The following is a 17,061-nucleotide window of genomic DNA, read 5'->3' on the forward strand; positions in this document are numbered from 1 at the left end:
ATCTGAAAATTCCAGAATGCGACAAGACTGAAAAACGTCGTCAGCTCCGGTTTATCGCATATCAACAGATGAAAAACGTCGAAATCTTCAGCGGCATGTAAGAAAAACAACGTGAAATACAGATAAGCGGTTTTTTACATTTACTCTGCCTGTCGGAATGAACGTACGGAATATTCGAGAATTAAAATATTTTCAAAGACGGAAATTTAAAACGAAAAAATGCACTAAGATGAACTCCAATTTTCCTCAGAAAACTGGGGTTCATTACAATTCATACTACGATGATTATTCTAACATGTCCAATTACGGTTCAAGCGATCAGTATGAAGTTACGCCGCAGTTCTGTTACGATAATCAATACTCTGATTTACCTGATGAAAATTTTCAGTCTCTATCAACCCACCAGGATCAAACCTAATCAACATTACAAATATTAATAATTCTGCTCTACCCTTCATAAAAATCCCAAAAGTCGGTTTGAAATTTATGATTGATACTGGAAGCTCAAAAACCCTAATCAGCCCCCGAACTGTTGAAAAATTCTATCAAAAATTCATCAGATATTCTCCCTTCAAAATAAAAACAGCTCACAAAATTACATATCATGAATACATTGCGCATATACCACTCCCAAAAATTTTCAAAACTAAAGAATACTTCGATTTCCACATTTTTGAGTTTAATGAAGAGTATGACGGATTAATTGGAATGGATTTACTGACCCATTTAGGTGCTAATATCGATCTTAAAAAAAATGTGCTTTACACAAAAAATGGACCTATTCCTTTATATTTCAAAAATAACTCTTACTCATACGCCCTACCACCTAGATCTCAAAAAGTTATAAAAGTACCCATAAATTCAATCGAAGTCAATCAAGGTATTGTAGAGTATGTGAAATTGAAGGAAGGTATCGAAATTCCACAATGTTTAATTAAAATAGAAAATAACGAAGCTTACCTGACAATAACGAATAGTAATGAGACGGAAGAACAAATTACGATAAATCCACTCGAAATCATCGAAATTAACCTTCCGGCGGGCGCGGTGTCGTAAAATTTACGACAAATTTACTCTTTCGCTATCCCTACTCTAACGACTTAGTTGCAAGAACCGACCTGTTAGCTATTCTACAGTCAGTGTGTCTCCAACCTACAGCCGTAGCGGGTGGTCTTATAAGTTATTGTTATTAGTTGATATTTGAAAGTTTCCATTGAGCGTAAAGTTTACGACACGCGCCTTAAAGTGTAAGTATACTAAATAAACTACTTTTTTTCATTTTTTTCTCATTTATATTATTTCTAAATATATTTTTTTTCTTTAGACGTGTTCCATTATGTCTCGTAAGCCTCTCACACAAAAGGAGCTTGAAAAAATTGTGCATGATATGTTCGAAGAACCTGAGGCAAATGATGAGGACTATTTTCCTTCAAGTGATAGCGAGTTTTCGGAAGAAGAAATTGAGCAACAAGCTGAAGAAAGTGTTACAGAACAAGAAAATACTTCAGACGAATCAGAAGAAGGGGAAACAAATGAAGAATTTTTTATTGGCAAAAATAAAACTACACAATGGCGAAAGACAACATACCGTGCAAAAACAAAAACCAAAAGTATAAACGTAGTAGCACAACGAAGTGGTTTGACTCAAAGAGCTCATGGTATTGAAAATGAACTAAATGCGTTTTCTCAAATTATCGATATGTCTATGATTGACAATGTTTTGAGGTACACAAATATGTATATCGATCGGCTAAGAGTTGACCATCAATATTTAAAGTTTTTGTTTAGAAAATCCAAATAAATTTTTTTCAAATACTGTCATTTATCATTTTTCATAGCCTTACAAAAATTCCTCAACAATTTATATAAAAAAAACATTATTTATATGGTGACGTAAAATTTACGACACGCGAATGCTCAAGTTACAAAAAAGGGCGCGCCCGCCGGAAGGTTAATGAATCCAATATTACACCGATCACAACAACCCAAAATGACGCAAAAACTGATAATCTCTTGAAAGAAAACATGAAAAATCTTCGCTTAGAACACCTGAATAAAGAAGAAAAAGAAGCCATTCGAAAATTATGCTTTGAATATAGGGACGTTTTTCACTGCAAAAAGTTACCCTTAAGTTTCACGAATGTAGTCAAACATGAAATAAGAACTTCGGACGAAACACCAATTTTCCAAAAAGCATATAGAATGCCAGAAACACAAAAGAGAGAAGTTGCAAGGCAGGTTGAAGAACTTTTGAAAAACGACATTATTCAACCATCCAGTAGTCCATGGAGCAGCTCAGTCATCGTAGTTCCGAAAAAAATTGACGCATCTGGAGAACAGAAATATCGGTTATGTTTAGACTATAGAGTATCCACTCCCAAATATCACGGAAGTATTGGACAAGCTAGGAAATTGCAAATATTTTTCCACACTCGATCTAGCATCAGGTTACCATCAAATCGAAATGCATCCTAGAGATATACCTAAGACAGCATTTTCCACAGAAAGAGGACATTATGAATATAAAAGACTGCCTTTTGGACTGAAAAACGCACCAAGAACATTTGAAAGAATAATGGACAACATTTTACGAGGCATTATGGATGAAGCGTGTGTAGTTTATTTGGATGATATAGTTATATTTTCAACATCACTTCAAGAACATCTAGAAAAACTGCGTAAGGTTTTCGATCGCCTTAGAGCAGCAAACTTAAAAATCCAAATGGACAAATCCGAGTTTTTAAAAAAAGAGGTTCAATTCTTGGGACACATTATAACATCAGAAGGTCTTAAACCAAACCCACTAAAAATTGATTCAATCTTACGATACCCAATTCCCAAAACACCAACAGAACTAAAAGGATTTCTCGGACTCACGGGATATTACCGTAAGTTCATAAAAGACTACGCCAAGATAACAAAACCGATGACTGTTTGTCTAAAAAAAGGAAAAAAAATCACTCACTCGGAAGATTTCATACAATCATTCAACAAATGTAAAGAAATATTAACTAATCCCCCCGTTTTGCAATATCCTGATTTCAGTAAAAATTTCATAGTCACTACAGATGCATCAAACGTCGCCATTGGAGCTATTTTATCGCAAGGACCCTTTGGTTCTGATAGACCAATATGCTACGCATCGAGAACTCTTAATCAATCTGAAGAACGCTACAGCACCATCGAAAAAGAACTTTTAGCAGTAATTTGGGCAGTGAAGTACTTTAGGCCATACCTATATGGAAGGAAATTTACAATTTGTACTGATCATCGACCTCTAATTTGGTTAGACAAACTCAAGGAACCAAATTCAAAATTACAAAGATGGAAAATTCGACTAGAAGAGTATGACTATCAACTCGCATACAAAAAAGGATCTATAAACAAGAATGCTGACGCATTATCAAGAATACAATTGAATACTACAGACACTGAATCAAATGACGTAGACGAAGACGAAATCGAAAGGCTGTTGGAAGACGCTTCATCAGTCGAGATGTCAGAATCAGAATTGGATGAAATCCTAAAAAACCTAGATACAGTTGAAGAGGGACATAAAGACACAATGCACTCTACAAATACGGACACGGAAAACTCATCACCGATAAAAATATCAAACGACATCATTGACTCGAAACCAAATCAATATTTTATTCAGGAAGTGTATAATAACCCGAAAGCCGTGAGAAAAGAATCCATGGGAAACATAAAAAAATTTTACGTGCAAATCAGCACTTCGAACAACGAAGACGAGATCATTAAATTCTTAAAAGAATACACTGCAGATAAGAAGAGATATTATTTCCACTTCGAATCCGAGAACATGTTTGAAACATTTAGCAACGTTGTAAACAAGCTATTCAACAGAAACGGACCAGAGATAATATACTGCACTGAAAGGAGAGAAGTAATCCAAGATGACGAACCTATCAACCAAGCGATTAAATTCCAACACGAGGGAAAAACAAATCATAGAGGTGTAAACGAGACTCTGAGACAACTTCAGCGAAAATATTATTTTCCATCCATGAAAGAATACGTTTCGAACTATATAGCGAACTGCGAAATTTGTAAAAAAAATAAATACGAGAGAAACCCTCCAAAAATCGATATGATGTTAACAGATACCCCATTCAGGCCTTTTGAAAAAATACATCTAGATATTTATACCTTGGAAGGTACGAAATTTCTAACTATTGTTGACGCATTCACGAAATTAGGTCAAGCTATAGAACTGAAATCCAAAAATGCTGTAGATATATTTCATGCCCTATTAAATTACTTTTCTTTTTACGGAACACCGCAACTTATAAGCTCAGATCAAGGAATGGAATTTTTGGGACATATTATAAAAGAACTTCTAGAAACACATAAAATAAACACTCATTTCACAACAGCACATCATCCAGATTCTGACGGAATAATTGAGAGATTTCATTCAACAATAGCAGAACACTGCAGAATTCTAAGGTCACAATCCAAAGACGCCATAGGAATCATTATGAAATATGCTATAATAGGTTATAACAACTCGATTCATTCCACAACCAAACTAACCCCAATCGAACTCACATTCGGCCATACAAAACTGAAAGACCCCCTAGATATCTTGTATGATAAACAAATGTATAGTGACTATTTACAAAAAACATAAGGAAAAACTAGCTTTAGTTTATGATAAAGTCAACGAAAATATAATTACTCATAAAAATAGGATTGTCAAAAAAATTAACGAAAATACAGAAAACCCTTTCAAAGTTGGTCAAACAGTCTACGAGAAAAGCTATAAATATGCACGAAACAAAAGCGGACCTAAATTCAGCGGACCATTTACCATTACAAAAATATTACCAGGTAATAAAGCGCTCATTCAATTGAAGGTAACAAATCGAAACAAAACATTGGTCGGACAGTTCATTTGAAAAATCTAAGACAACCTATTGTTACAGGCTCATCACCCTCGCAACAATCTGCGGGTCCATCATCATAGAATGTACGGAAGTAAAGATACCCCAAATAACAGATAATCCCGGCATGTTACCCCTGAAAAAGGGATCATCTCAAAATATTGTAAACTATTGGACACTTATTCAAATCTTCGATTTATCCAACATTACGGTGGAATTCAATAAATTAATATCTAGCTATCAAAATATGAACACATCATTTCACAGTTCAACACACGGCAAAAGCTATTTACATGAAATCTCTAATCACAAATATATCTTAGATTATAAAATCAGTGAAACTCGTAAGAAACTCAGGCAATTAATAACAATCCCGAAAATTAGAGGAAGGAGAGGTTTGATAAATGGATTAGGTTCCGTATGGAAATCAATAACAGGAAATCTAGATCAAAGTGACGCTGACAAATATGATAAAGCAATTCAAAATTTGAAAGACTCACAGCAGAACTTGATTGAAGTGGCAAATTCTCAAATCAGTTTAACAGAAAATTCAATAAATATCTTCAATAATTCTATGAGCAAGTTGCAACATAATCAAGCACTCTTGGAGAATAAAATCAGCCAAATAAATTTCTGGATGAACTCATCAGCCATGGATTCATGGGATGATTTCAATTTTATTGTTCTAAACTCAGTTTTCACACACATTACTTTAGCAATAGACATCATAAACCAAATATTGAGCGATATAGAAATAGCTATTTCTTTTGCCCAAACAGGAACTCTTCATTCATCTATAATCTCACATGAAGAATTGAAAAAAGAACTATTCAATATTCAAGCAAAAATTCAAAATAATCAATTACCCTTCGCCATTGAAGACGAAAACATTATTCAGTATTATGTTTGTATTAAAGTCAAAGGATTCATAAGTGAAAATCAAGTAAGATTCATTCTTGAAATTCCTCTTACGGAAATTAATAATTACAATTATTTTGAGCTATTTCCATTGCCAATTCTGAAAAATGACTATTATCAAATAATCATCCCCCACACAAAATTCCTTTCCTTATGTGAAACAAAATACGCTCTATTCAACCGACCATGCAAAGAAGTTTTTCCCGCCAATTTCCTATGCGAGGAAAATACAAAACCCATATCATCAAGCAACCCCTGTGAAGTCGAACTACTGAGTGTCACCAAAAACTACACGAGCTGCAGCCCAAAAGTTACCAATCTAAGGGGATCAAATGTCCATCAACTAGCCGTTGATTATTGGATGGTCATCACAACTGAGGAGAAGATTGCCAGAGTGAAGTGCGCAGACAGTGCCGAAAAAATAGTGTTGTGCGGAACATACATTATTTTCGTTCCTCACGGCTGTGAAGTGAATGTGGACAAAGAAATTCTAAAAAACTGGAAGCATAGCCCCTCTAGAATGAACATTGTCCACTTACCGAACATAAAAATTCAAGAAATATTTGAATCAAAGACTCTTGAAAGAATTGATCAAGTTCCTTTAGAATTAGACGATATCGAACTTGATAACTTAAGAAATATTGGACTACAAATAGAACATTCAAAGAAACAAATTCTTTCAATGAAAAGTCCAATCATCCACTATGATAATTTGAGTCTTTACACATTGATAATATATGTAATCATAGTTTTTATAATTTTATGGTCTATAGTTAGTAAGTTTAATATAAGAAAAGAGGAAACCTCTTACACTAGGAAAAATAAAAATAATCCATTGGAGGATATTGAGCTCAAAAATTTGAATTTTCAAAATCCCCAATTTTCTCACTTAAGCGCGGAGGAGTTACATATTAGAATCCTCCTATCTTCATATAAAAGACCCATGGTTCATCTTGGGATATCATATTACACTGATACCAGGAATTATCCTATGAGTAGGGGAATAGTAGGTTACATGTAATATTAATTACGATAGTGAAGGTATTATTGTATTGAATGTCGAGACTTTAACATTGTCCACTTCAACAATAGTCAATAAAGCTTTTTAAAAATCAAAGTTATTAATTCAGAAACATAAGTGGCATTGTCCTGCAAAAACAAAACACCTTTGGATAGCTTTCTGCGTCTTTTATCTTTAATTTTTTTCCGTAGAGTGGTCAGTAATCTCCGGTTATTATTCTACCCTTATCCAAAAAATCAATCAAGATTATTCCATCAAAATCCCAAAAAACTGAAGCAAGCACGTTTTCAGCAGATTTGTGGACACGAAACTTCTTAGGCTTGGAGAACCAGAGTGTCGCCATTCCATCGATTGTTGCTTTGTTTCTGGATCGTAGAAATGTACCCAAGTCTTATCCATAGTAACAATTCGGTTTAAGAAGTCCACATCATTTTCAAATGGAGCACAGATCTAACGCGATGATTCTACCCTTGCAAGCTTTTGGTCAATATGCAAACATTTGGATATCCATTTCGCAGCAATTTTTCTCATGTCCAAATTGACGTGAACTATATGATGAATGCGTTCGTAGGAAATATTCAGTACTTCAGATATCCGTTTTAGCCCAATTTGACGGTCTGATAAAATCATGTCATGAAATGAATCGATATTTTCGGGGACTGACACAGAAACTGGCCTTCCCGATCATCTTCAATGGAAAATTCACCTCTTTTGAAGCTTGCAATCCAAATTTTCACGGTCGCATACGAAGGACTTTGAACACCAAGGGTATTAAGCATATCTTCGTAAATTTGCTCACCTCCCTTACCTTACCCTTTAAATACAGGTACTCGATACTCCAATTTTTCGATCTTCTTTCTTTTAATTTATTGCGTAACTCTGGTTTACTTTTTTGACCTCAAACTTCACACTGACACTTCTGATGAGATATTGTTCGTTGCTATGATAAAGCAATATTTTTTTATGCATGGAACTGGTCTAGGCTAACTAGATATCAATACATCCTTGTACAGGTCTAATTTTGGGTTCAGGTCTGGTCTTGATTGAGAATCCAAGGTGTCTCCCTTTATATCAATTTGACTTGCTCGAGGAAATCCAGAATTTCCATCTTGGGCTCCCCAACTATTACATTTAGATGGCACATCAATGGAGGGATATATTATGTTAGGTGTGTTCTCTTCAAGGAGGTTGTTACTTTATGGATAAATTTCTTCTGAAGGAATTCGTCCTGCAGAGCGGGCCGGTGCAGCTAGATATTCCTGTTATTCGAAAAATAATATTATGTTTTGAAAAATTCATTCGAGTGTCTTGCAACGGATTACTATTATATAGGCTACAAAAAGTATTTTTCTCATTATTCGATCGTTCATATTGATTCGAAACGATTTGTAAGGCAACACCATATCAATTAATTGCTCTGGTATATCAGTTCTCAGTCAGAAGTAATTTCATCCAAAATTTCGTGAAATTTTCATTCTCACAAACATTATTTACTCCAAAACAGTATTGCTATTACATATTTATATTGGTTTTGATTTGTTTTTGAGAAAACAATTTATTCTGATATTGTTTCAGACTAGAGAGTCGTCCGATATGCATAATAAGCAAACAACAGAAGTACGAAGTGTTTCTTCCTTAGAAATTCTTCCACCTCGAGATTTGAACGTTGAAGTGAAGCGTAAAGAAAATACACCGCATCATAAGTAAAAATACACCCGAATAAGAGTATGAATATTGATGTACAAATTTTTCACAGATTCTTCAACAAGAGGCGTAATGGATTAGACGTAGAAGAACAAATAGGTTTAGTTCAGCAAAGACTGTTGGCTTTGAAGCATAAAATCTGGTATGGAAGTGGAGAGGGAAGCCAACCTTTATCATGGGGAAATCTTTCTCAGGTGGAAATGAACACAGTTTGCTCTAAGAAGTAGGTATAAGAACTTAATTTTTGTTAATATTCAGGGAAAATTTCGTTGAATATTCTGTCTTTGCCTACGAATATATAGGTACATTCTCTTAGTACTTGTCTGAAATGTTTTTCCGGGATTTTCGATCATGCGATGGAAAATGAAGTTATGACTTCACCCAATATATCTCACACCTTCTGAAAACTCGATGAACAAGTGTTTAACAACTTCACATCAACTGTGTGTTCCACAAAACTTTGATTGCTCGATAAACGATTCAACAATCACTCGATTTCCAAAACAATATAATCACTGTTACGTTTGCATTCCTGAATATATTGAAGGAGTATCAATTGGGAATCATTGAATGGACGTATGCACATAATAATTTGATGCGAGAATATTTTCTGAATGCTCATGACTGAATTATCGATTGAAAACAAATTGACGTTCATTCGTCAATCAAGCGTTAATTCCCCGAGCAAGCTTTGTGAAACTAGGGGTGAGCTCGTTTCTCCACTTACAGCTAATGATGGCTCCATTATTATTATTATTATATTTTTGCCAAGATACTTGCTTTCAACTCCATACTTAACTTCTCGGTAGACATCTTAATAGCTATGTATAAGTTTGAAGAAAGCCTCTTTACCTCTCATACAACGATGAAATCCTCTCGTAAGATTGAGAGAGGTCCAGTATTTAGCCCGAACCAAAGAGGGGCTCGAACCTTCAACCTTCAACCACTTATTAGAAATGAGTTGGAGCTTACCGGTATGAACGTGTGTTGTCTAACTGTGTTACCGCAAGACTTACCTTTCAATTCAAGTTGAATATAAACATCTAGAAGTGTTTCGCAGGGCTCACACCTCGCTATTATTTTCCTCCTATTTTTGAATTATGAGGTAGCCTTATGCAAATAGAGTAGAATCCTATAGAGCGGCAGACATAACTTATTTTCACACAGATGAAACTTTAGGATCTCCGTAGAGTCTCATGTGTTTTGAATACCTGCGAACTGGTGGAGCTTGCCTAGTGACATCTGGGCAGATACCAAGTGGCAAAGTGTTACTTAACTTATTTTCACATGGCTGATTTTTATATATGTTTTAAAGAATATTATTCTGAAGTTATATTATAAGTGACAGACGCTTTCCATGGGCCAGAACTCTTGTCAGATGCTTTGAAGCTACACCAAAAATAAAAAACTTTACTTATTTTCACATGTCTGATATTGAAATATGCCATTGAAGTAACTATAAAAAAGCTGTATTTCATCATTCAGACAAATAGTAGTGACCAAACATCCCTTAAACAAGAAAATTATTTAGCCGGGAGTGTGAGCGCGAGAGCACTATGCATGAGTTTCAGAGTGAGTGAGACTATGGTAACTCGGTTCCCTTTCACAATCTGTTTGGAGTCCCTTTACTGTGTACTATACATTGCTCGCACATGGCACATACACATACCTAAGAATATCAACTCTTGCACATACACAACACATACTTATACACAATAAACTAGTTGACTGCATTAATAGTCCCTTTTAAATTCAGATACAATGGGGTAGTATTTTAATTCGAATTCTTGAATAGTTGATGGAGATGCATGTCTCTTTTCAGAAGAATAATTCCTTTATATTTTCGTAGATGATGCCAGGTTTTGCAGCAATCGATTGCAATACAGTACAATCTCGATTATTCGAAATGATTTGAACCGAAGTGGTTTCGGATAGTCGAAATGTTGGTTAATCCAATTTTTTTTTGGAAAATTGGAGTTGAGGATGCTTGTATCATAAGATAGAGAATGAAATAAGTCAAGTTCATTTTTTTATAGTAACTTCAATGACATATTTCAATATCAGACATGTGAAAATAAGTAAAGTTTTTTATTTTTTGTGCAGCTTCAAAGTGTTTGGCGGGAGTTTTGGCCCATGGAAAGTGTCTGTCACTTATATTATAACTTCAGAATAATATTCTTTAAAACATATATAAAATCAGCCATGTGTGAAAATAGGTTAAGTAACAAACATTTTTAGTTACCTTTGCCACCTGGTATCTGCCCAGGTGTCACTAGGCAAGCACCAGAAGTTCGCTGGTATTCAAAGCACATGAGACTCTACTGAGATCCTAAAGTTTCATCTATGTAAACATAAGTTATGTCTGGTCGCTCTGGCATCTTGGACTGAAATGCTGCATGTTTTTGGCGCTACGCTGATGACTTCAAGATCTTCACCGTAATAGAAGAAATACTTGTATACAGGGACATGAGTCGTTTGTCATAGCCTAGTTGTGAATGCGGGTTATCCAGGCTTTTCAGAAAACTTGTTTCTTTTGTACCCTCAGGCTATTAGTTTCAGAGATACGATAGCCATATGTTTGGAATGCAAAGTCCGATTTCGATCAAATTTTATGGGTTTGTTAACTTCAGAAAGCTCTTCCTAACAGCTCATGAAATAACAATATTCTCCGAGTAGTACTCAGAATATCATGATTTTTCTTCCAAGCTCCAAAATCTATATTTATTACATCCCGTGCAGAGATTTCGTTTTTGCCATAAAAACTACATAAGTTATTCTATGCATTTCAATTTTCACTTTGCATGGGCACACTTGTCACAAGAGAATGGAAACCAGAAGAATTCATATTTTATGTAGTTTTTTCGAATTGGTGGCCTGTTTCTATTCCTTTGGCGGAAATATTTATTGTCTTTTGTCGAGATTTTGAATTATTTTGAATTCTGTTTCCTCTTTTCCATTTCAAAGCCTCAGTTACCACTGAGGGTGCGTGAAAAAGTGATTAAAAGTATGCATAATCAAGATATGAATTCTTTCGCAATAACATTTCGAATTAAGATTCAAATTAAGTAAACCTGCTCAGAAAATGTAATACGATACTGAATTTATTTTGAAACACAAACAATTTTGACGAACTGAACATCAGGGGGAATTCACTTCCAGCATGATAATACAGGCCCCTTGCCGATTTAGACCTTTGACATGGTCCCCAAGGTCCTGCATTCATAATCAATTCGCGGGCCGAAGTGCACTTCGGCACGAAAAAGAAAGAAATTTTGTCAATTTCCAATTCCGTGCTAGTCTTGAATTTAATTATGAATGGTAACGGAGAACGCCATCTGTTGAGCTTCGTTCACTTCGGCCCGTGAATTGATTGTAAATGCAGCTTAATGGGTACCGCTCACGAGGCGTTTTCTCGGGAGTTTCGGGTAGCCAGCATCGAGGAATTGCCCATCATAAATCCTTTTGTGTGGCCGACCAGCCCCTACTTCGGCATCCCCTACATCTGGGAATTTCTTGTACTTGGGCGACCGATTCCAAATTGCCACGCGAAGTTGGCTTCCTACTCCCGAATGGAAGCCCCGTCTGTGGGCGACCTAGAATCCGATCGCCAGATGGGATCCTCCGGAATCGATACTGCCTACCTGAAACCCCGAGAAAACTCCTCATGAGTGGTACCTGCTCCTCTGCATTATTTTCTGTGGAGTTATCTGGAAGAGAAACTATATACCACTAAAAATAACTTCACGGGGGCATTTGAGATAATGTTCATTGTTTTATGGAAGGAAATAAATAGATTAAGAAAGAATAAATTTTAATACTTATGTGTGTTATGAAGCAAATACACTTACGGATTACATCTTCCAAAAGGGATTACATCATTTGTAATTCAGGCCCGGACTGGGACCTATTAAGGGGTCCCCACATCGGCGGGGCTCTACCCTGGAAAATTTATGAAAACTAATTAGGTGCTTGGAAACAAAGAAAACGCGTTTTTACGCTATTTTAGGGAAAATCAGCTAGGTATTTATGCGAATATTATGATTTTCGACTTTTATTGACTTTATTTTTCATTAAAATAAGAAATTCACAGTATTTTTAGGATACCACTAGAAAACACCCAGCAAACCAACATGTTACATGCATAAGGGTGCTACATAACATAAACAGAACATTTGAAACACAACTGTGGATTTATAAATAAATATTCCATATACATAACCTCGTACATAACGTTCTCATTTCACGTGATACATATCAAACATAATATAATATTTATGTATCATATACATTAATTTGTTATGTTTTTCATGAAAAGTATATGGTATATCAATTCCGTATTCTCTACCCAGGTGACCAGTAACATATCTGTTATGTTTTCTTGGGAGATCGAATAGGGAACTTTGTTATGTGTTATTTTTCTGTAACCATTACGTGTCTGATGCGATATTTGGGATGTACCTGTGCTGTATCGAAATTATATCCACATTTTGTAAATTTCATGTTCCCGCTCCCTGATATCCACGTAACATATTTGTAACATTGTTCTTTATTTGCCATGTATCATTTTGAGATCATGAACAGAGCATGACACTATAAGCGTTTTAACTACCGTCGAGGGCGCTGTAAAACGTAAACAAATATAGAGGATTGTGAGAAATGCTATTGCTGTCGTTTCGATATGTATTTATTATCATTTAGACGTTTTGTCAGTTGAATAGTGGATTGCTGAAAGTGAATGAGTGAAGATATTGAATGTTTGATAAGTTATTTGTGTGTCATAGTGATTTTCCAGTGAAATGGTGAATTATTGAAAAGAATTAAAGTGCTATGGATATCGAACTGTAGGTCAATAAATCATTTCTCGTATTTTCATAGCAGTCCTATAACACATAATAGGCTATGTTTTTATTCTATCCAGCATATAAAAATTATATTTGAATAAATAATGTCCTGTTTGGTGTAAATTTCGATATAGGTTATTTCCTCACGTGTTGCATGTACCTCAGATGTAGAAATAAATGAATAAATCATATACTTATATTAAAAATTTTCTTCAGAAAGATATGAAATATGCATATAGTATTCTTTTCATTCTCACAACATGGACACAATTCTTCTAAAAACTTTTTGACCTAAGCTAAAAGATTCATGAACTGTTGATTATTCTTTTTATGGAATGCAGGAAAGTGCAAAGACCAGAAAGACATGCCCTAATTTTTCTTGGAGAACAATAATCAATTTTATTTTCAAAAATGATTGATAAACACACACTATTTGAAAAATCAAAATACGAGTTCAATATTGCAATAGTTTATATTAATTTCCATAATTTTTCATCCTCCTTTTGAAAGCGTTTTCGATAACAAATGAAACATAATAAACATAGCACATGAAGGTAATATATATAGATCTCCCATGAAACAAATATTTGCATGATCCATGTTTGAACTATTTATGCTCCTTTTAGAAAGGAGATGTGTTCCTTGTTTGAGGCGGACATAGGAGCATAGCTGCTACATAAGCGCTCTGTATTTGTACTCTTAGTGTGATATATCTGTTATAAAACAAGGAGCGTGAGATACATTTCTGCTTCATAACTGTTATGAGATATGGTCACCTGGGTATGATATGAATCATTTCGAATGAGAATGTTATGTATATGGTATATTAATTTATAAATGCACAATTTTCATTCAAATGTTCTGTTAATTTTATGTAGCAATCAGAGCATTAAATACATATTATTACGATATGAGAGTATACACATAACATATACCTAATTTTTCAGCAGTCATCCCGACAATGAAACTTACGGTATGATTTATTGAATCGTAAAAAAGTACAAACATCAGTACTGAAATTAGCTGTTATCGAAACTGTTTTATTCAATTTCTTACTACTAGCGGATAGATAGAATCCGCCAAAATAGGCGAATTATGAATTTGATAACTCAACTTTCATAACCTCAATTATTGACGTTCGGAGGAAAAAGAAGGGTTGTGTGATTATGCTGAATGTTCACATTCATGCATCAGTATGACAAATTTATCATATATGTTAGAATTGAATAAAACACGTGGTTGGTACTTTTTATTCACAAAGTAAGATGGCGGTCGGTTATCTAGCACGTGGAGGTGCTCTAACACAGGGTCAGGTACAAAGCGTATCGCCCGACCAGATAGTTCAAGTAATAGTCTATTCGGCCTGTGCCAAAGAGAGAGCAGGTAACATTGGAGCACAGAGTTCACAGAGCATAGGTTCTATACTCTTATTCTTCCTTCAACATTCGTCGTCGGACATTATCAGTATATTTTAAGGGGGGTCAAATTAACATTTGCTAACACGGCCATACTGACCACTGAAACGTCCTCGTTTCACTTACTAGGCATAAACAATATCTTAATATCAAACAACATTGTTAAAGGGTGCTTGTAAACATAAAACAGTTGAATCTTTGTGTACATGGCTCTGTTTGATGCGCTGGCTCGCGCTGCGGCATTATTATAGGTGGAAAAAAGAGCCAAGCGAGAAAAAAACCACCACCGCTTACTGTTTACAGATCAGGTCAGCAAAACACTTGCAATTTCAAAAGTTGATAAAATTGTCATTTACAACATATAAACTGTTAAATTAGGTTTGTGACATTGCACAGAAGTTAGCCTCTACTAGGGACTCCCGTCCGGGCCTTACTTGTCAATTGCACAGAAGTTAGCCTCACTAGCGACCTCCCGTCTAGGCCTTACTTGTCAATATCACAACTGTGAAATTGCACAGAGGTTAGCCTCAACTAGGGACTCCCGTCCGGACCTTACTTCTCAATTGCACAGAGTTAGCCTCACTAGCGACATCCCGTCTGGGCCTTACTTGTCAATATCACTACTGTAAAATTACACAGAAGTTAGCCTCTACTAGGGACTCCCGTCCGGACCTTACTTGTCAATTGCACAGAAGTTAGCCTCACTAGCGACCTCCCGTCTAGGCCTTACTTGTCAATATCACAACTGTGAAATTGGACAGAGGTTAGCCTCAACTAGGGACTCCCGTCCGGACCTTACTTCTCAATTGCACAGAGTTAGCCTCACTAGCGACATCCCGTCTGGGCCTTACTTGTCAATTTTACATATTCGTATTTAAAGTACCGAAAACTTATCATGGAATTTCAAGTGCTTTGGAAAACATTCAACATAAAATGAACATGAGACAATACAATGGATCATAACATAACAATAAGAATCTCATAAGGAACAGTATAGAAAATAAAATCTGATGGACATGAGAATATTTCACTTCATCATGGCGCATCATTGAAACTAGCACTCACTCATTACTATTTGCTTTTTTTTAGGCCAAGATCTCATTGGTTCTATTCTGGACTCCTACTCTTCTCAAGGCATATAGGTCATTTGGTAGGACTGCTTGCACTTCGAAAGGTCCAATAAATGTTGGCTTCAGTTTTTCTTCATTCGATAGATGTCACCTGCCAGCGTTATACTATACTCCTGGATTGCTCAACGGGAACATTTTACATTCTTGAGAGCGCTTGTCTTGTGTAAATCTTCATAAGAATTCACGTACAAAACAGATCAAACTTTTGCAATTGGTTTTGATTTTCCTGAAACATAACAAAGCGCCAGTATCTTATTTTCACTAGGTATGTTTCGACTAAGTTAGTCGACATGCTTGATATTTTTGTTATTTGACAACATTCGATTTATTCAATACTTTACTAATCGCTCGTCCAATCCTGACAAGTCTAGATTCTAATCTAATGTGCTAATCGATTGTTACGAACACTGGGTAACTAGAGTTTGACTGAACTTGTTTCTCTCTTTTTCTTAACAAAATAAGAATCTTCAGTATGTCCCTTTCTATCACAGAAATTACATTCAAGACTGGAATTTTCAGTATTAGAATTAAAACAACATTTCTTTACAATAATCTAACTTTCTATGCCTAAATTTTCCACAGTTCCTACAATTCCCATGAAAGGTTTTGTCTGATTCTGTTTTCAGTAGCTGCTTCATTTTTCTAGTTTTCTACTATTATCCACTAATATGGAGCGTCGGAATCCTATGAAGAAGGCAATTTCAGCTGCTGCATTTCATTCTTAGATTCTTGCACTAATAATCTATTCTAAACTTCTACATTTGTGATATCATGTGCTATCAAGCTCAACACTATTTCCCACGGAAACTTTTCACAAAGTTTCCTGATCGAATTCAACTTGGCATGAGCATACTCTACTAACGAACTAAAATTTGCACTACTTATCAACATGCTAGCTTTAAGCCTCGTGGCCGGAGTTCCTTTCTCAGGGAACGCTATCTCTAAATTCCTAGAAAATGTTGACCAATTTCTAACGATCTGTTTCCAATTTTGATAAATTTTGGCTGCACGGCCTTTCAGGGCTTGCCCAGCTTTTAATACTACAACAGTATCAGACGTACCTGTTTCGAATTTAATTTGATCAACTTCCTCAATCCACTCCTTGGTTGAAAAGGATGTATCGTC

General features: G+C 35.4%; 1 protein-coding gene across 2 annotated transcripts in view; it reads left to right on the forward strand.

Moving 5' to 3' along the window:
* Positions 1-17,061, forward strand: part of LOC123310584 (cytosolic carboxypeptidase 2-like) — a 799,664-nt gene that overhangs the window by 677,988 nt on the left and 104,615 nt on the right. For both annotated transcript variants that reach the window (XM_044894135.1, XM_044894134.1), the window contains 2 exons: positions 8,422-8,549; positions 8,603-8,773. In XM_044894135.1, the coding sequence (XP_044750070.1) occupies positions 8,422-8,549; positions 8,603-8,773 (299 nt within the window). The remainder of the gene's footprint in view (positions 1-8,421; positions 8,550-8,602; positions 8,774-17,061) is intronic.

Source organism: Coccinella septempunctata, chromosome 3, assembly GCF_907165205.1.
Source record: "Coccinella septempunctata chromosome 3, icCocSept1.1, whole genome shotgun sequence".
NCBI lineage: Eukaryota > Metazoa > Arthropoda > Insecta > Coleoptera > Coccinellidae > Coccinella > Coccinella septempunctata.